The following is a 20,371-nucleotide window of genomic DNA, read 5'->3' as shown; positions in this document are numbered from 1 at the left end:
GGCCCAGCGACAATGATTAAAGTATTACTTTAGTTGGCAACTTTTTACTTAGCCATCCTGCATCACTTTTAAAGCTTGTCAATCATGGCCTGTACGGTCTGTACTTTATACCTTAAACTTCTTTTAGCAAGTAAATGCTGCATCTTCAAAGACAGAGATGAAAGGATTCAAATAAACATTCACAATGAAATACGTTAACTACTACTCAGCCTGCTTGTTTTGGCTAGGGTTTTGCTCTGTACACTGCTGCATGTCCTTCTGCTTCTCTGTGCATGCAGTTCTCTGCAACTGCCTGGCAGGAGGATGGAGCCAGGAGGGGGCTGGTCTCTGCTCCCAAGGAACAAGGGATGGGACAAGAGGAAACGGCCTCAAGATGCACCAGGGCAGGTTTAGATGGAGCTGAGGAACAATTCCTTCCCCAGAGGGTGCTCAGGCATTGGAACAGGCTGCCCAGGGCAGTGCTGGGGCCACCGTCCCTGCAAGTGTTCCCTCAGTGCCATGGCTTAGTGGTGGCCTTGGCAGTGCTGGGAAGGTTGGATTGAATGAGCTTAAAGGTCTTTTCCAACGTGGTTGATTTTGTGATTCTATGACACTCTGCATTTTTCAAAGCACTAGTGTGCCATTGAGGGGCTTTGAGGCCCCTCATCCCCTTTGGCAGCATGTCTGTGTCCATGTCATCCCCTTCAGGCTCCGGATTGAAGGGGCAGACAGGCTCCTTCTCCTGAGGATCACAAATGAGCTTTCAAGTCCTGGTGAGTGAAAACCTGGGTTTAGAAAGCTCCAAAGTGGGTGGGAGTGGAGGGATCCAGGTTTTAGGAGAGCTCTCCCTTTGCCGAGGACCCCCCATGGTCAATGCCAACACAGCTCCTGCATTCCCAGGTGTGAAATGGTCTGAAAGATCTCCTCAGGATGCTCCTTAGGAGCATCTCCCAGAGAAGAGGAGCTTATGAGGAGCCCTCAGACACCTCTGAGCTATTAAACTGTGGTGAGAAGCCTCCATTCTCTCCTGAGTAGCACTATAAGGTGCTATCTACACACTTATTCATACCATTATTTTGGCTAGCCATGCTTTGGTTGTAAGAAATACAAACAACACATCAAATGACAAGTGAGGGGAGCTGGCCCAGGCCAAAAGCAAGAAGTCACAATCTGTGAACAGTTTGGAGTAATTGGTTATTTGCTGTGTTTGCTTCTTTCAAATCAGAGCACAGATTTTACAACTTATCCTGTTACTGTGAGCTGGAAGAGCTCTTGGTGTTGGATATGTCCTGCTGACAACGGTGGCCAAGCCACCCCACAGCCCAGTGTTGCCCCCAGCACGTTCCTCATGGCTTGTTTTCTCTTGGTGTTTTATCCATGCTTGGGGAATTGTCCACGGCACTGCCATGGGTGATGGGTGGAAGCCCTTCCTGACCAGCCTACATGGCAAACTGGCTTCCCACCAGGTTTGCAGGGGAAAATATCCCTGAATTCAAGGCAGTGACATGCGTTAGTGGTGGCCTTCACAGTGCTGGGGTAAAAGGTTGGACTTGATGATCTTAAAGGTCTTTTCCAACCTGGTTGATTGTATTGTATGATGTATGATACTACACGATGAAATGCATTTCCTTCCCAACGTGTGGCACTTGTGCCCTTCAGCATTCATTTACCAGTTCTTAGCTGGTAAACTTGGAGCACTGTGCAGTACCCTCCCACCTCCTTCCTGTTTAACTCACTTTATTGGAAAATAACTCTGAAGCAACACATTTACTACATTCTATTCTCTGTTGGTCCAAGATGACAAATAAAGATCTGTTGCAATAATACAAAATAACATGTGAGTCAAAACCACTACGCCTTGGAGGGAAAAAAGGTAGAATGAGACAAGTGTATTTTTAAGAAAGGAAGCTGAAAACCAGGCTTTTTCCACATTCCAACACCAATTGTTCTATCATCCTTGGCATTTGTCAATCCAAGGTAAAATACGATCCTTTGCTCAAACTGAGCATTAAAAATTCATGCATTAATTGGATCAAACCCACAACAGAATAGAAACGTACCTTTAACACTCTATCCACCTCCTGCTTGTTTAGATCTTCCCCACATTCTTGACTCAGCTGATTCTGGATCACATTCCTGCGCACTCGATAATTTTTCGAAAAGATTTCAAGCAAAACTTGGCGATGCTTTGAAGGAAAATGTATCATAAATACAGAGAGAACAATCATTCCTTCCTTTCCACATATTACAACTGCGTGTGCCTTAGTCTGTACAAAACATTCACTGAACTACATTAGCGGATTCTTGTTTCATAATCCTGAAACTGTCCCACATCCATCTGCTCTCCAGCGGTGCTCTAGCCTCCAAGGGCTCTACAGGGATCTCTCCATACCCTGAGTTGCGCTGTCCTGTGACCTGGGGCACCTCCAAAGGTACAAGAACATGCTGAAGAAGAGGCTGCAACATATTCCTCTCAAATGCTTCTGGGAGTTCACGTGGTCCACTCCACCCAGGAGGCTGGATACTACTTGACCCTTTCCTATAAAAACTTATTTAAATCATGGACACAGGAGTTACATTGTCCACCTACATTTTGTTAGGCACCTTCCCTTCCATTTCATTGACTCTGACAGCAATTAAAACTCAGGAGATGCTCACACATGCTATAATAATTTCCTATTCTAAGTATAAACAGATACATCAGGTAACAACATCATTTCATCTCTGGTTCATGTTGCATTAGCATCAAACAAAAAAAATTGGACCAGATCCTGGTGCGAGGCCTGTGTCAGAGAATCTTTTCTCTTCACAGCTTCTAAATAACTTGTATTCCACTGAGCTAGTTGCTGGCATGTATTAACCAATGTACTATGTTGTTTCTGCCCACGCTGCCGTGTCTTGACACAGCAATGATCACCCTGTGAGCTAAGAGCTTCCTCTCAGCTAGAAATAGGCTGGTATTGGAAACTGGACACTTCAGTAGGAAAAGAGGAAAACTACCTGCTGTACCAGTTCCAGAAACACAAATTCAAACAATGCCAAATGCTCAACAAACATATATTTGGGAATGTCACTTCTTTTTATATTTACCTGATCATAAGTGTCACCAGCTTCCCAAAGTGCATAGACCTTTAATTCATCTGGTGAAGCAGCAGTCTGTGGAGGAAACTGAGAACAAGAGCCTGTTAAAAATAACCATCTATTTAATGAGTTCCACTTAATGATTCTATGATACAGTATCCCTGGCCACCTATTACTGAATCAAAAATGTCGTTGCCATGTAATGAGAACTGCTGAAACAATATAAGCTTCTCTCCCATTCCACATTAGAAGAGGTAACCTTGCTCTATCAGCCCCCGTGCCTCTTCTGGCACAGCCCGTGCTGCAGGCACAGGGCAGACACCTTCTCAGAGGCCCAGTGACTTCAGCAGAGACAGCATCTGTATCACACCTGTGCTGCTGGTGATCCTGAAGCACACAGACCCTGAATTAATGAGGAGCTAACTATGGCTTAGGGAATGGGATGAGCATGCACCACGATGTGTGCCTTGATATGCCCAATATGTTTAACTGATGCTCCTGGTCACGGTGGGGTAATCCACACCATGGGCCCTGCTGCCATGTCTGGCACACCACCAACCTTTTTTCAGAGCTTTAAAAGGAACTGCTGGGCTTACTGGAATTCCATGGATTTTGAAGGAGGACTGTTTCCCACTGGTGGAGGGTCAATACCCATGTACCAGAACAACCCCAGGGCCTGGACCTTAGCCAGCATCTCATGGCAAGATGTCTAGATTTTTCCTGACATCCGCGTTCCCCCTCCCACATGTGTCAAGCTATAGAGAGATACATTTGTTTTGTCTGAGGCAGAGGCCTCAAATGCCTGCACACAGGAAGGAACACAACTGCCTCCCCTACATACTCCAAACTCCTGAAAAATAAAATGCCATCCATTTGCCTTAACACTTCCCCTTGGAGCAGTGACTAACAAGCAATGCTGAATATGCTTTCACTCCTGACACGTCTCTTCTTATCTGTCACTAACAATTTATTCCTTGCTAATCATCCAGATGACCTAAAATCAATCATCAATGAAAAGCTAACAAGCCAGCCCTGATTGTTCCAGTATCCCTCAATCCCGGCTGCTGGGACAAACCAAGCCTTTCTTCCCAGCCTCACTCACACCACACCAACAGACTTGTGCATCGCAGAGTGAAAGATCAGCCCTTCCTTTCATGCTCTGCCTCTGATCTCATTGCAAAGAGAAAGAGTTTTGTCCAGCAGGAACTGCCTAGTGGGATTAGCAGCTGTGGCTCTCACATTGGTCCAAATGGCTGGACTATAACAAGGTTTTATACTTGGTTTATTGGGCTTGCAACACCTGACATAATTCTTGTAAGGACACTTGCTTTTGAGGAATGATATCTCTTGTATGCTTTCAACACAGATAAAATGAAATACTTCAGCTCCCCTCCAGAAAAGAGCTGCAGCAGGAAAGGCAGAGTGCAGGGCACCGGGAGCACCCAACCACGAGCTGCCTCATCTGAGAAAGTCACTCAGCACAGACCTGGAGCGCAAACTCCTGCCTCAGCCACACATCTGAAATGCGGCTGTGTTTATCTGGCCATTTGGTGAGGAAACAGCTTCCAAACCAACACAATACTTATTTGGGAAGAAAACCCCACAGAATCTCCTCCTCCTGTCCAGCCTCACTCTGCAAACTGCAAACACTGCTGCCAACAGCAATCGACTGTCACACAAACCTGCTCTGTCTCTCACAATCAGACGTCCCACTCCTTGCTGTCATACAGCCTGAGCACAGAAGTGGGACATGCCAACAGCAACTCTGAAGAGACATGCTGCTCTGTCCAAACAGCTTTACTCTCTTGCCATCCACTGTCCCTTTGCCATTTTATGTGCATTTTCTTAATTCCTCCAGCCTCACCTTGAAACAGCTCTCCACTGCCTTAAAATCCTTCTCTGAAATACTTGCCCTGTGCCCCTTCCTGTTCTAAGCTGCAGAGTGAGTGCAGGGCTTTCAGGAGACAAACTGCTGCCCCAGGTCCGCAGGGCTGCCGCGTTCAAACGGAAGCTCTCAGGGAGGAGCCCCTGGCTTTGGGATGTGTCTCACTCAAGCACTGAGCACACACTAAAAATAGCCAGGCAGCTAAACCAGACAGAAAGGGGTTGAGTCTGCCAGAAAAAACTTATCAGCTGGATTAATCCTAAAGGTAAACTGTGGAGCTTTCCTTGCCAGGAGCCTGGCAATCGGCACTAGCCCACAAGGCTCACCAGGAGCGCAGGGCTGCATTCCTCCTGTTACCCTGGCCAGACAGGATGCTGGCCACGGTTGCATCATTTCCTGATGCCTCAAAAATATCCTCAAGATTTGGGCAGAACCTTGTCACTGCACTGACCATGGGAAGGAGCCAGCCGCCACCATGCACCCCACCAGGCTGCAGGAATGGGTGTAGGTACTTGGGAGCCAGATTCCTGCAGGAACATTTCCCATGGGACTGGACACATGCAAGCTCTGGACACACACACATAGACACAGTGAGGACTGTCTGCTGAGGATGCCTCTACTCACCCTTCTCTTGATGGCAGCAGCAGCCCCCTGCACTTGGTGCATCTGCCCAGGATTCACTAATTCTCCACAACTTGAGGATGCTACAAAGCACAGCATCTTGCAGGTGACCCACAGCCTCATCTGCAGCTGGAGTAGCATCTCTTCTGGCTCCCCACAAATACTATATATTTGCCTGGGTGCAGTCGGTCAGCTTTGTACTATATCCTGCATTACCCTGGTAAGGTTTCAACTGCCGTTTTCAGCAACATGTTTTCTATAATAGAGCAGCATGCAAGCCAAGAGTCTCTTCACCCCCCACAGAACATCATTTTAATTACCTCAGATCATTGATTTTTATCACCAAAGCACTTTCAATTACAGAAAACTAATGAGCAACTCTGCAATCCCACGCTGAACAACCCTGCAGGCTTTCCCTGAGCTCAGGCACCCTCATCAGCTTCTGACAAAACTGTCTAGGGGAACAATCAAGAAAAACCCAAGCGTATGAGCCCATGTAAGAAGTAAAACCAGCCCAAGCACCTTTGCCAACTACACAGAGCACCAGAGGGAGGCTTGGGGGTAATGATTTACATTGCACATAAAGCACAGGCTTACACAGGCTCCTGTACCAGATCTCAAGTTTTGCAGTAAATTCTGGGTTGGCAGAACTAAAACTGAGAGCAGACCTCCAGCAAGAGACATTCCAGTGACCACTTCTGCACCTCTGCAGATGTCCTGTGACAGGGTTTTCCAGACAGAAGGAAGATCCCAACCACCTCTCTTCAGGAGGATTTTATTTTGGTTGACTTTTGAAAAGAAGTAACTATCCCACTCACACTCCTCACAGCCTTTAAGCAAAGAGCGGATGGCATCATTTCCGAAATCCCAAAATTTCAAAATGCAAACAAGTCCCAGTAATAGGGCAGCAATGACCTCAGCTATTTACCATCAGCATGGCAAGTGCACACACAGCACCCTGTACAAAGGACAGCCTAGCCAGCACTAGGAGGCAGTTCCAGGCAAACATTACCCCAGGACTTGGAAGCTGTCAGGAGAGAAAACAGAAAGTACCAAAATCCATGGTCTCCCTCGTGGCATTTCAAGTCTGTTACTCGGTTCCCAAGTGCCACAACACGTACTCTGCACATGACTGAACATGTTATTTCTGCACCCCCCTTGGTAGCAACCCTTACTCCTTAGCCGGGTATCAACTCCCATGCTCCAGGCTCTCTCGTCAGCCTGCCTGCTTCCTGCTCTTTCTGCCTTGCCTGCTCTTTCAAGCAGTTCACACGTCTCTTTCTCTCTCCCCAAGGCAGCTGACTCCCAAGCTCTTTCTGACTGCAACCCAATCAGCACTGCCAGATGTCTTGTAAAATTAATTTCCTTTTAGGCTCTTTCCCATGATGCCAAATTCCTTTTCCTTTCCTAAGCAATGGACTGTCACACAAACCTGCTCTGTCTCTCACAATCACACATGTCATTTCCATAAAGACAAAGAAACAAAAAGACACCTCTGCACAGCCTAAGAGGAAAAGGCCTGACCAAAGAAACCTGCTGCACATAGAGTTTGTCACTTCCCAGAGGGATCTGCTGGGTGTGCCTTGCTGCTCCCAGGCTGTCAGTGCCACATTTCCTCGCTCACTGTGTCCTTGTCCCTGAGAGAAGGAGCTTGTGCAACTCCAGGAGAAGCTGATGGGAATCTGGGACTGCCTTAGATCCTGTTAACAGGAGCGAGTTGGGACAGTGAGTCAGGGCAGCTCAACAGCTTGCACATGGAAACAGAGCCCCAAAGACAGTTCAGCTATGCAGCATACCACAGAGCTAAGAAAGCAGAGTGCAGGGCCAGCCAGCAGCAGGGCGCCTGACAAACCTCCAGCAGCTCCAACATATCCAATATTGGACAGTTACTCGGAGTCTATCTGTTCTTCCAGTCCACCAACACTGGACACACACATTTTTCAGCTCAGATGTTTGATGCCCCCCTCAACTCCTCCTCCCCAGAGGATACCAAGGGAAAAACATACTTACAGGCACCAAAATCTGTTTGCAGCCAGTGTCCAACACCATGTCCTGTAACATTTTGTCCGAAATGCCACTGAACAACGTATGTCCTGGAGGCAGACTGGCTAAGTGAAGGTTAAATAACCGTTTAAGCTCACTCAGGGTGAGTACAAACTGTTTCTTAAACGTTGATGACACAAATGCCTTCAGTTCTTGGGCTACTCTGTCAATGCAGCCTCCAGGCAAGTGGCCATTCAGAGAGTCCATGGAGTCCTCCGTATGGAGGCCATTGACGATGCCGTTGTTCATGCCCTCATAAGCTGAGGTATCCATTGGCTCCTCGTCACTCACAGGCTCCTCTTTAATGCGGATATTGGAAACATCCATCTTAGCCGAGGTGTCATTTGATTTCATCTCTGCCTTTTGCTTCTGGAACTCCTTCTCCAGCTGCCCATAGTTCTGCTTGACTTTTGCTTTAGCCATGTTGACCCTTTGCTCCCCAGAAACCAGCAATGGATGACCTACAGAGGAACAAAAGATACCATAAATCTCACCATAACCAAAGTTCCATTCTTGCAGAATATTTCTTGAAGGGCTCATATTGAAATAAAACGAGGAAACATCATGTGCTTGTGAAATCTATAGCATAATACCAGTTTGTTGATTAATTTTACTTTAGTTGTGGGGTTTTTTTGTGGTTTGGTGGGGGGGTGGTGTTAAAGATAAACATGTTGACAGTTGTAAGCCAGATACCTGGGGAAGGGTATTCCAGTTAAATAATCTGAAGCAAAGACAAAGTGCACTTGTTCCATTACTAGGGCCTACAGAAGACTGTGTACACATCTCCACTTGTGACCCAAATGCGCGCTTGCCCAACTGATTTCCTTTGTGTGTGTGCACGTTGTAGAGCACCTAGTGGCTGGTGGGCCCTGCTGCAGCTTCTGCCAGAGCCAGCACAAGGATGTCCTATAGGTATAGTGAGGAGAGTCAAGGGGTTAACAGTGACCCTGAACACCCTTTTAGCATGAGGTGCACAGTATGGAAGTGAGGCCCTCTTCTTAACTGTTGATGAGGAGAAAGGGACAGGGAAGTCCTTTTGCATGCAATCCTTCGCCTCCTGGTCTGTGTCCTCTCCACACCCAGCTATCCAAAGGTGAAAGGAAGGGGCGTGTCGGCAGCAGAGGAATCCAGTCTCAAAGCCAAAGGAAGGAGTGCTGTCTTTAAGGCAAAAGCATGCACAGCACACATGCTGTTATCTTCTCTGCTGTTCAGCTCGCTAATCCTCTCCAAATAACCCAACACCTAATCCTTCCAAGCAGATCAGACACAGGGTATTGAAATGGATTCATATGCTCATTTGTCAGTTCTGCTTACACTCTGCACTGGCTCCAGTGTCTGGCAATGAGCCCAGTGCCTAGTTAAAACGCTCTGGAATCTCAAGTTTTCACAATTTTAGGGTTATAAGCAGCTACTTTAATATTCTCACTGGCATCCATGGTGGAGAAGGATGTCAAAGAGACAGCTTCACACCTCCGTACAGCCCCCTGCCAAACACATTCTTCATTAATTGCTCAGCCCTCAATCACACCATAGAGAGCACAGTGCAAATGAGGGGAAATGAGAAAAAAAAAATATCACCTCATACACATTAGCTTGCAAACTGAGAGGTGAGAATTACTTGCGCACTGGCCCTGCCCTCTCTTCAGGAGCTGTTTACGCTCTTCAGGAGCTGTTTACACCCCTACATCATACAAGCTGCCTTAAATGAAGTGGTGGGTAACAGAACCAGCTGATCTTACACTATCGAATAGTGAGTCCCCAATGCCAAGGATCCTCCCTGCTCTGCTGCAAGGATGCTACAAGTAAGTTTGTCTCACCCCAATATCAGTGATGTTAGTACAGACCAACATCTGTCTCAATCCAGAGGAAATCACAAGAAAGGAAAAATATTAAACAAAACAAGTCTGGTCCCCACCATGTCCAAAACCAGAGGGGAACTCCGAAACATCACCCAGGTATAGGAAGGAATGAAATGTGCTTCAGGATGATCCAAGCACAATTCCATTTACCTGATTGCGCCTCTTGTTTCTTTGGTGTCAAGTGCTCCTTTAAGAGATTATAAACCTTTTCTAATCTGAAAGACAAAGATAAAATATATCAGTTTCAGTTGTTTTGCCTGCATGCAGCCACACCAGCTTTAACCATTAGCTAGATCACTTGATTTCTCCAGGGAGGCAAGGAACAGGTATGACTTGAATGACGCAGTGACACCCCCCACCACAGCACTGCCTGGTGACTGAGGGGAAAACCTCAGATTGAGGTTTGAGACAATGCAGATCAAATTAGCTATCAATGTCTACAGAAACTTTGTACGAGACAGGTCTCTGCTTGTGGCTTATTCCCCAAAATAAAGCAAGTCATTTACTTGGCCTGAATGCCCATCCACAGCATATGTTGCCTCTGAACTATATCTGGATGCTTCTTAACAAAGTCTTCATCATAAGGGAGCATGAACTCCCAACCTTTGTTTATTCTTGCCACAGACATGTGCTCTAGGAAGTCTTTCACATCTTCTGGGCAAAGCTAAAAGAAAAAGCAAAAGCATAAATAATAAGGAAGTAAATTTACACAAAACATATGCAGTTATGCTGATCTGGTATGTATGGGGCACCTCCATGAATACACACCCAGCTAAGTCAGAGATACTCATCCTTCTCTGCAGCACCAACACTTTCACACAAGTTAAAAGCGCAGGACTTCAGAGAGCAGTGGTGATTAATCACCTGAGAGTCAAATAGCTCATGGCATGTTTTGTGAAGAAAAGGGAGTTTCCAAACTGAGATGAAAAGACTCTATTGTGAAGAGAAGCATATTCTACAATGTTAATGTTATTTTAGAGCTGCAGGTCAGACATACTCCATTTACACATGCACAGCTTTTAAGCAGCACTGGATCTTACATTGCGAAAGTAGATGGTCTGTGCATAAATTGACTTGTGTTTTATAATTTTACTTTATTTTAAGGAAATTAATTTTTGTTCTCTTAATATTTCTCATTCATTTGCCAGTTTTAACAAAATATTCAGGTGCCTGAGATGCTTTAAAGCTTTTATTCAATTCTAACAAGTGGCAACTGCCAACAGGAGTTGCTTTTTTATAACACACCCAAAGAACAGTAGCTAGTATGGACTGCACAAGCACTCATCTGTTTTGGTGCATGATCAGGCAGCTTAATTCAAACAGTGTCCAGCTTCCCACTGAAACAGACGAGAGGACAAGATGCATTCCAGTGGCTCAGCTACAGGACCAGTCACATCCTGTGGAGTCGTGGTAACTGTGGGAGCTGCTTGAAATGTTTCTAAACAAAAGTATGTATTTATACCTGTTCCAAAGTGAAGTCATGCCTGGAGAGCAACACTGCACGTCAGCAGTAATGCAGACACTAAGAACCTGAGAGAAGGCTGCAGCATCCACCACCAACCTACAGACAAAGCCCAACACTCATCACCAGCTTCTGATTTAGGGAGAAAAAACCATCACTCACTTTTGTAACTGCTGCCACTTCCTTTCTCACAACCCAGCGGTCCCGTGTGAACTTCCACATCTAGGAAGGGAACAAAGGAGAAAAACCTAGCAACTGTATTCAGCAGTTGCTTTAGTGTTGTTGTAGTAATAACCCTGTTCAATGATGTTACCAGAAAAATGGAAAAGCTGTTACTCTCAAGAATATGGAAGTAGGTGATTCTTGGCCAGGTAGTGGCAAAACACTTTCCGGCCTCTTCTGGCCTCAAACGGCCATGAACACGGTATCAAAAGCTTTGAGAGTCCATGGTTTGCCTTGGTGAACCTGTGACTACAAAAGCCAAAATACTACGAAATACAAAGCGAAGAATCTCTTGAACTCAAACTTCAGTTAGTTTCCAAGAAACAAAAAAGGAAGATCCACTGCAGTGATGCTGGGACTCCACATACCTAATCAACCTAAAGAAACCGTCCAGCCCCTTCTGTCAATGTAGGGGCCTGTAGAGGCTGATGACTGTTGCTTTCTGCAGCACGCGGCCTGTTCCCTTCTTCAGTGCACATCACATTGAGTTACAGTTATGCAGAGATGGCCTGTCACTCACGCCTGCCCTCAGCTAATGGAAAGCCAGGTGCTCTGCAAAGCAGCTCCTAAGTTTAATATCCTGAGAGGCAGCTGCTGAGAGCAGGCTGACAGGATACATGAGGACTTGGGCAGAACACTGTCTAAACATGACCTTGATTTCTTCCTGTCTCCATTTAAATAGACTACAACCTCTTTTAGCCTGTGTGTACTAATAATGTTGTGAAAAATTCAAAATCTCATTACTGCCAATTTCTTCCTGCCCTAGGACGTCATCTCTGCATCCTTCTCTCCGATTCAGCTTCTCTCTGCCGACAAGCACACAAAACCACCACGCTCACTCTAGGGCACAGGGCATTTGTTTTACAGCACAAGAAGTTGCTGTCCTAAGGAAGCAGATCTATCAGCTCTCCTTGCACACAATTCTGAGGTAGCCCTTTACCCTCAACTAGAGCCAATGGTACTCATGTCCTCAATTTATTTATGTGAGAATCTGAGGAACAAACAGAAGCTTTCAGAAAAAGACACAAATTACTTTTCCTCCTCCACAAAGTACAGTGAGGAGCAGGTAGACCCTGAAAGTCACTACTGGCCATAAATATTTTTTAACATTATTAATTACTTTACACAAATACATACAGAGAAATAAAGTTCACTTTTTACGCTAGAACACATTTTCTCCACACATGCAATACAGCATTACATACTATTTCTGAGCTTTATGATCAGGCATTTCACTTTGTCTGAAAGCCAGAAATGTTTTAATTTTCTAATATTTTAACTTTTTCCCTGTTTAGAGCTAATGAGCAATTTACTTTAAGATCAACACAGATCCATTTTTTCCATACAAGGTATATCTGACATAATTCAAATGAAAATAATGTATCTTTATATCTTAATCACTAAACCACTGATGCTTACTTAACTGAGCGTAATAATTTCTGGTACTTAGGACTTTACACATGACGTGTCACCTAATCTGCTGTGTCCCGAAGACTTATGTCACTGGGTCACACCTGAGCCCAGGTCTCCATAGGGCAGTGTCCTGGGCAGACATCAAGACACAATAAGAAGTCAGCTTCAATCACCACCAGTTTTATCTTACACTAGTATGTAATTTCCTTAAAGTCTCTTCCACAGCATGCTGCTATAAGGAGCTAAATCTCAGAAACAACCTTCGCAAACAAGGGGAACAGTCAGGTCTAACTGAAAGAAATGAGAGCAATGCACCTGTCAGCTTCGCTTTAATGGCGGAAGCTATAAACTGATTATGAACTTAGGAAGCACTCAGGAACCTAATTCTTTCCATGGTTTGCGAAAATGAACACAATGCAGAGGTTGTTCCTTTCTGCTGTGGTTACGTGTGCTTACAAGACCTGTATTCATTTCACTTCCATGTGCAGCTACTGCTCACAAAAGGTGCCTGGAACAAAGTCCTTTCACTGATTAGCAGCTCTGGGGAATAAAGTCCCTTTTAAAGATCAACAGTGCATGCCCAGGGAGCACAAGGCTTACCCACACTGCCCTCCTGAGACCTCACAGTCCTGAGCCCAAGGAAACAAGTACTTTATTATCCAGTTCTGGCTTTTCTGTAAGCCTTGCATTGTGGGGGCTATGTGATAGGGGCTCTACAACATGTATTAGGAATGGATGAATACTGTTAATGACAGATGACTTGAACCTGCCAACCAGCCACAACGTCAGTCTACACCAACACTCCCACGACAGACTTCAGGATTAAAGCAAGAATGATTTCTTTAGAGGAAACACCTTATTGCAGTAGAACAGCAGTTTTGCAATGCCATGGTCTCTCAGGCAAACTTCACCTGTGTTTTCCTATAAGGACAACAAACACTGTTATACTTACAACAAAATCTCGCCCTCTACAGAGCACTTCTGCAGGGACTCCACTATGTGGACTAGAAGTATCTTTTGGGTAGAGGACATCACTGTTAATTAAAAAGGAAGACAGATTAGTTACTAGGTACTCCAGAAAAATGGCATTGGTGAAGATTAATGTAACAAACATGTCCTCCCTGTTCTGCAGTTAAATTATACCTTTATCCAAAGCCTAGTTTTCATTAAAGGAATTAATATTGGTGTAATTACACCACTGCAATTACACTAGTGCAAAAAGGCTTATACCAGCTAAGCATAGCCTTGTGGCTAGCAGATGCGTGCAACACAGGTACAAGCTCTGCTTTGTTCTTGCAAAGCCTATCCCCCTATGGGTTGGTGTAAACAAGACCAGAGTGATCCTAAGAAATGCTTGGGCTAACCTAGTACACAGCCTTGAAGGCAACATTTAACCAAAATGCTGATGGATGGGCATAAGGGTTTTTTAATAAAGTCTTTCCCAGTGATCATGGGCTTACGAGAACAGCACTACGAAATGTCATGCTCAAACCTAAGTGCCCCAAGACCAGGATTAACCTTTGTCCTTGTCTGCTTGCAAGACCAACTGGATGACATTTGTTAGCATGCTAACCAAAGCCTCAAGGCAACCCAGGTCCACGATCTTGATCCTACCCAGGTCAAAGAAATGGGTCCCCTCTCCATCTAAAGCTCTCATGTGCGCATGTGCTGCTCTGTGCCCAACCATCCCAAACACACCACATCTACTAGAGATACATACATCCACCTCAGAGTAGTAGGAAAGAATGAGCTATAACACAAAAGCAATCTGAATGCTAATATACAATCTTTTAACATGCTTCCAGCTTCCTTCTAGAATGGCTGGAGGGACAGCAAGGGTTGCTGTTAAAACTGTTCATGTTGCTAATACAGGCCTGTATCACAACAGCTGAAACACATCCTGCTAACAGACTCAGGCTGCTAGGTGGTGCCACCCAAACACAGAGAGCTATTCAAGAGATTGTAATTCTCTGCATGCAGTGCTCCACCCAGGTAAAAAAACCCAACCAAACAAAAAAATCATACTGCACTTTACACTTCAATTCCCAGTGGGATGCTTTATCCTAATAAACAGGAGAATGATACAGAATCCGTTTCATATGGTACACTCAGGACTCCACGCTTGATTTATTAAGCGGGTAACGCCTTCCAGAGGGTAGCTTTCAGCTGACAAGAGCAGCATCCACTGATGAACAGTAAGGCGACTGCACGAAGATCTTTCTTTAACTGAATTTAGCTAAGAAATACTACAGCTGACATTGGTTTCATTTTCTGTGTTTATATTTGACACTAATCTCTGGAAGAATTCACAGCAGTCCTCTCACAAAAGAACATGAGCAAAGACAATATCAAAATCCTGGCATAATTCAAATGCAAATACAGATTACATCACTGCCCAGCCATAATTTTAGCTAGGGTAGATATTAAGATATTATCCCTTAATATCAACCATTTGAATTTTGATATCTGACTGCCCTAAAAAGCACCAAACATTAAATCAAGATTTTACCATACTGTGAGTTAAGAACATGGCTACTTTGGGACACAAGAAAGATGAGTATGTAAAATCTATTGTTCTGATCCTCTCCTTAAAGCAAAAAACCACATCCCAGTAACAAAGACGAGCCATACCTCTTCACCACCCAGTTTCCCTGGACCAGCATTGCCACCTGCTGTATACAGCGGAGAACTGCCGTAGAGTCAGTCCCAGAGCCTAGCAAACTCATCAGATTTGCAAATGGCATGACCTTCACTGAAAGGCAAAATACAAACCAGATTAAGGGTTTCTTCAACGCACATGATACAGACATAGATTTAGAAATCTAGGATTATTTATGTTGAAGTTCATGGTCAAAGTTGCATCTTAGAAAAAACCCAAAACCTAAGTTCTACTAAGTTCCTCCCTGCACTACAGTCATCATCTGTTCTGAAAGTATCTGCTAGTGTTGCAAAGTTGATTGGCTTAACTGGCCCCAAATTAATGCATTAATAAAATAAATAAATAAAAATAAGCTATGCCTTTGGCAATACTTGGAAACAGACACCTGACAAGACAGGAAGGTTCTGAGGCAAAGTTCTCAGAATTTGCTCTCATCAGATAGTAACTCTGAGGAGACAAAATAAAATTCCTAGATGACACTCACGAAGTGCATATTACTGAAAACTTCCCAGAAAATCCCAAAGTGCAGCTTGTTGTGTGAACCTTCAACTTACAATTCATACTCAGACCCCACATTCCAGGAGCTACCTGCTGAAATACATGTATCCAGAAAGCCATCATCAGATTAGAAATTATTTTAAGACCAAATTGCCTGCAAACATACAGATGAGCAGTCAGATCTGCTGTTACTGCTCCTCTCTAAACAGCAGGACTTCTTAAAGGAAAGGCTCAGGATTTGGATTCTTCACAGAATCAGAGAGCCAGACAGATTGTCTGGTGGGGTGGCAAAAGTGGCACTAGTAGGAAAGGTACCTTATCTGAGGCAATTAAAAGTCACAAAGTGCAAATGTATTACAAAAGCTACAAACCATTCTTCATCAGGATCTTGATCTGATCAGCAAGGGGTAAAGTTCTCAGCTGGGCCATAGAAAGCACATTGCTTGGAGCCATTGGTTTGTCACTGCAGATAAACAAGCAGATTTGCAGCCCATGAAAACCAGCATACAGCCAATATGGACTTAGAACATTCTGTACAAACACTTACCTCTCTTCCTCTACGCTTGGAGGCATCAGCATCATTAAATATTCACTAGGAGAAAAGAAAACACATCCTTAAAATGCTTGTCTTGGGACTTCCCAGGTTTAAATACAGTTATTTCTTGCTTAGAGCAATACTACCTGTGTGAATCTACAAAACAAACATCAGCCTGAAAAGAGAGCTCTCCCCTTTCCTCTCCCATCTTCCTCTGTAAACTCAGTACTAGTAAAAACTATTGACATTCACCTAACCAAAGAGAAAGCCTTAAATAAATGGGAGTCAGAATCCTGGCTCTTCTGTACAGAAGAGGTGTCCAAACAGAGGAACTGCAAGAGTAAATACATTAAACACAGGTGCTCTGACAGAGCACTAAGAGGGGTTATGTGAGCTCCTGTAGACAGAGAATCGGGCCAGCTACAAAAAGTCTTTTCCACCCATATAATTACTAGTGTCTGTGAGGAAAGAATCAGATCCAAAAGACTTCTCAGAACACCTAGCACTGTTGCACTGATGTTAAATGTTAAGAAAAACACACCCAGACCATTAAACAGAGAGTCTGCCACTTCACTACTACTTGGGCCATGATTATATCAGACTACAGTGAAGAATTAGTATTGAGTGCATCATGCGAAGATTCTTGTATAGCTGCAGTCACCAAGAAACAAAATCAAACAAGTTTCAAGCAGTTTCAGGCGTCTTTCACAAATCACAAAAGTTTTATAAGATTTGCTAACATGGGAAGTTATTGTATTTTTTAAACAATTCAATTTTTATCATGGCTACAGTTCTCAAAGAGCAGACTTTTCAAGAATACACCTGATTACTACTCTGAAAACAGCCCCAACAAATTACTGCAATTTCTGTAGGAAACCATCAAACCATTACCTGGGAGATTTAATTAATTCCGTGTTTTCAGCAAGGCCATGACCTTGACTAAATAAATACTGGCGCTCGTGTTCCGAACGGCTATCCTGGAGATATGGAAAAAACAAAGAGTCACCACCACATACTGAAAACATTGAAAACACCAGAGAGATGGCTTCCTCATTCCAGACTGTGACCACACTGTCATTACTGCGCCACTCAAGCGTCCACCTCACTAACTGATGTTTGCTTTCACTTTCTTGAAAGATGCTCACGTGATGTGGCAGCATTTCTGTTGCTATGACTTCAAAATCTCCTGATGGACATGCATGTGGGTCAGAAACAGGATTTCTGGCACTCAACTGACTGGGTTCTTCCAGTTTTTCCACAAATTCCAGTTCATAATACAAGACCTGAGAGGTTCCTTAATTCAGACCTCCCCTTTGTCCAACTCTCAGTTTTAAACCTTTTCCAGTGTGGAGACCCCAAAGCATTATCCAGTGGAGGAGATACGGAGCACTGCAGGGGCTGTTCAAGCCTACAGACCTACTTTTGTTCATTATCTTTGGATGATTCCCTGATTCCCATGGGCCCAGGTTTAAAAACAGTTCTACATTTGGCTGAGCCTTCAGGCCCAGGCAGCCTCTTCAGCAGCCAGAACACACCTACCTTCAAGCCATAATAATGCAGATGAACCCAGTGCTCTTCTGCTTGTCTCTTCTGCAGGAACTCATAGGACTGAACACGTCGTTGACGAGCTTGTTCGGTCTCAGGGCGGGAAAATCTTACCTGGAAGATTTGGGCATCATTAAATACAACCCCAAAACTCTCAAAACAAAACACCTGCATTATTTATTTGGTACCTAAGTAACAGCAGTTAGGGGCCACAGCTCAAATGAATCACCCCTTGCTGTCAGTGCAAGCTTTACGCTTGTGCAACAAGAGCAAGCCCATCTTGCTTCCCCCTTCCCTAGCCCAGGGTCACCAGGACTAGCTGGGGTTTCCTGCCCTTTTATTTGGGTGTGAATTGTCATGCTATCTTGTGAACTGTTGGCTGAACCACCATAAGAAGGAAGTCTGGACATACAGTAATTTGCTTAACATCATCTTCAGCTTCATCCTGGGATGAATCACCACCTGTCAAAAAATACATCAGAATAAACACACCACTGCAATGAAAAAGCCAAAGCAAATCTGTAACTGTTTGGGGGCCCACGCTGGAAGAAAGTGGTACTAGAAACTACATAACCATGGGTGCCAAACTATGCAGTATATAACAGCACCACACTGCTTCTGTGACAGGAGATACTGCTCCTGCAAGTTTGCAGTGCAACTTTTTGATGGCAGTGGTGACACTCCCTACTGCTGCCCTTTGACACTACCCACCACCTCCCATCCCTCTGCCAATCCACCACACTGTGCCCTCAAAAGCATATATGCAGCTACACTGAAAATAGTATCAGTGAAATAATCTGAAAAATGGCCTTATAATTAGTATGTTATAATAAACACCTTCAGAATATAATGGCCTCTATCAGTAGAATTATAGAGAGAACTTGTATCTTTACCTCCCAAAAGAAAACACAACTCACGGAGCATTTACCTTCATTAGCAGCTTCTCTTTCACGGTGTTTTGCATCAGCTTTGTCCAAGTAGGTGAAGCTTGGCCTCAGCTGAAGAATTCCATGTAGTGGAGTCAGGTGAAGTTCACCTGGAACAGACAATTAACATTGGTTAAAATTGTGGGTTTTTTCCCCCCTGCACAAGGACAGCACTTTTCATCACCTCTCTATCTTTGTAAAGGCATAGCTTCAATTGAACATAAATATTTCATACAGTAGAGCGTAAAAAGTAACTGTATGAAAAATTCATCCAGTGCTCAGGATTTCAAAGGACTATGAAAGACCAAGACTTATTTCTGCTACTTTCCTTTCTATGTTGAAGCCAAATCCTGTAGAAAGCCACATTCTGGCTGAGACCTGACCTATAGTTCAGGAGACTCCTGGTAAAAGAGTCATTACTGAAGACAATCTGCATATTTTCATCTCAAACAATCATCAGATCAAAACTCTGTGATGGCATTAGGAAACAAGAGAGGTGCAAAAAGTGTTGAACAGGAAAGTGACACAGACAAAAGTAGATGGAGATAATAATATAAATAACAATGATAACTTTATGCTGTAAATGTGTATTATTTCAGGCCACCATGCACTGTTAAGAGCCTGGAGGCATCTACAAACCCAGTGTCCTTATGCAATATTTACAATTTTGCTAGACCTTCTCAAGGACTCTGGGGACATTGATAAGGAAAGATTTTCCTTTCTTTAAAGACACATTAGTCAATTAAAACAGGTGGAAAATAAAAGGAACAAACAAGTCTGACTTGACCCCTGAAATGAGCATGTTTCACTCAAGGGGAAAGCAAAAGAAACTTACCTTTTTTATAAACAGCAGCTGCATAGCGGGAAACATTACTCGCAGCTTGTGAAGAGCAGAAAGTTTGCTTGTCCATCAGCTTCCTGCAGACAGATGAATGCTGTGAGACTGTATTCCACAGACAATGTGGCATACAGATGTTGAAGGTCTGAAATCACCAATTCCCAAAATGGACTATCAACAAATGCAGCAAATACATATAAACTCATCTTTCTGTTTGAAAATCAGAATTCATGAAGTACACAAAAAATGTAGGTTATTTCCAAGGATACTTGCTACATAACAGTGTTGAAAGCACGCGCCAAAACTGTCCACCTCCTTGTTCTCACTTTTCCCTGAAGCCCTAGTGGCCATACATATATCTATGCTCACGACAAAAAGGAAATGAAGGCAAAGAGGACACCTACGAGGAATATGTACTTGTTTCATCTGTACACGTGCCATCAACATTGAGAGCAATCTGTTCTCCCTTGCTGCGACAGTAGTTAGGATTCAAAGTATCAATGGCCATTTCGAGTTCAACCTAAACAATAGGAAAGGAAAGACAGCTAATTACCATGGCAGAATCCCAAACATATCACTTAGAATTCAATCCCACACTTGCTAACATTTCCATAGGTTTACAGCAAATTTAAATACATAAGCAGCATCATTCAAATCCACAGGGCAATACAGAAAGTTAAGCCTATATATGGGGTTATGTAGGACAGGGACGTTTTAAGAACAAGATGGAGATAGATCAGCTCCCATAGAAATGAATGGGAGCAGAAAAATGAGTTCTTTATGCAGCCCTGAAATACACTTTCAC

At 44.0% G+C, this 20,371-nt stretch overlaps 1 protein-coding gene across 2 annotated transcripts in view; it reads right to left on the bottom strand.

Moving 5' to 3' along the window:
- Positions 1 to 20,371, bottom strand: part of POLR3E (RNA polymerase III subunit E) — a 31,056-nt gene that overhangs the window by 2,286 nt on the left and 8,399 nt on the right. The window contains exons 5-20 of one of the 2 annotated variants that reach the window (XM_030482974.1): positions 19,971 to 20,086; positions 19,564 to 19,646; positions 18,731 to 18,838; positions 18,215 to 18,264; positions 17,797 to 17,916; positions 17,149 to 17,234; positions 16,270 to 16,314; positions 16,094 to 16,185; positions 15,197 to 15,317; positions 13,518 to 13,599; positions 11,093 to 11,152; positions 9,975 to 10,132; positions 9,619 to 9,683; positions 7,577 to 8,070; positions 3,070 to 3,147; positions 2,040 to 2,165 (exon numbers count right to left, since the gene is read on the bottom strand). In XM_030482974.1, coding sequence (XP_030338834.1) covers positions 2,040 to 2,165; positions 3,070 to 3,147; positions 7,577 to 8,070; positions 9,619 to 9,683; positions 9,975 to 10,132; positions 11,093 to 11,152; positions 13,518 to 13,599; positions 15,197 to 15,317; positions 16,094 to 16,185; positions 16,270 to 16,314; positions 17,149 to 17,234; positions 17,797 to 17,916; positions 18,215 to 18,264; positions 18,731 to 18,838; positions 19,564 to 19,646; positions 19,971 to 20,086 — 1,884 coding nt within the window. The other variant, XM_030482972.1, reaches the window with a different exon arrangement.

Source organism: Strigops habroptila, chromosome 4 (assembly GCF_004027225.2).
Source record: "Strigops habroptila isolate Jane chromosome 4, bStrHab1.2.pri, whole genome shotgun sequence".
NCBI classification, from domain to species: Eukaryota; Metazoa; Chordata; class Aves; order Psittaciformes; family Psittacidae; genus Strigops; species Strigops habroptila.
This window is presented reverse-complemented; position numbering and strand designations above follow the sequence as displayed.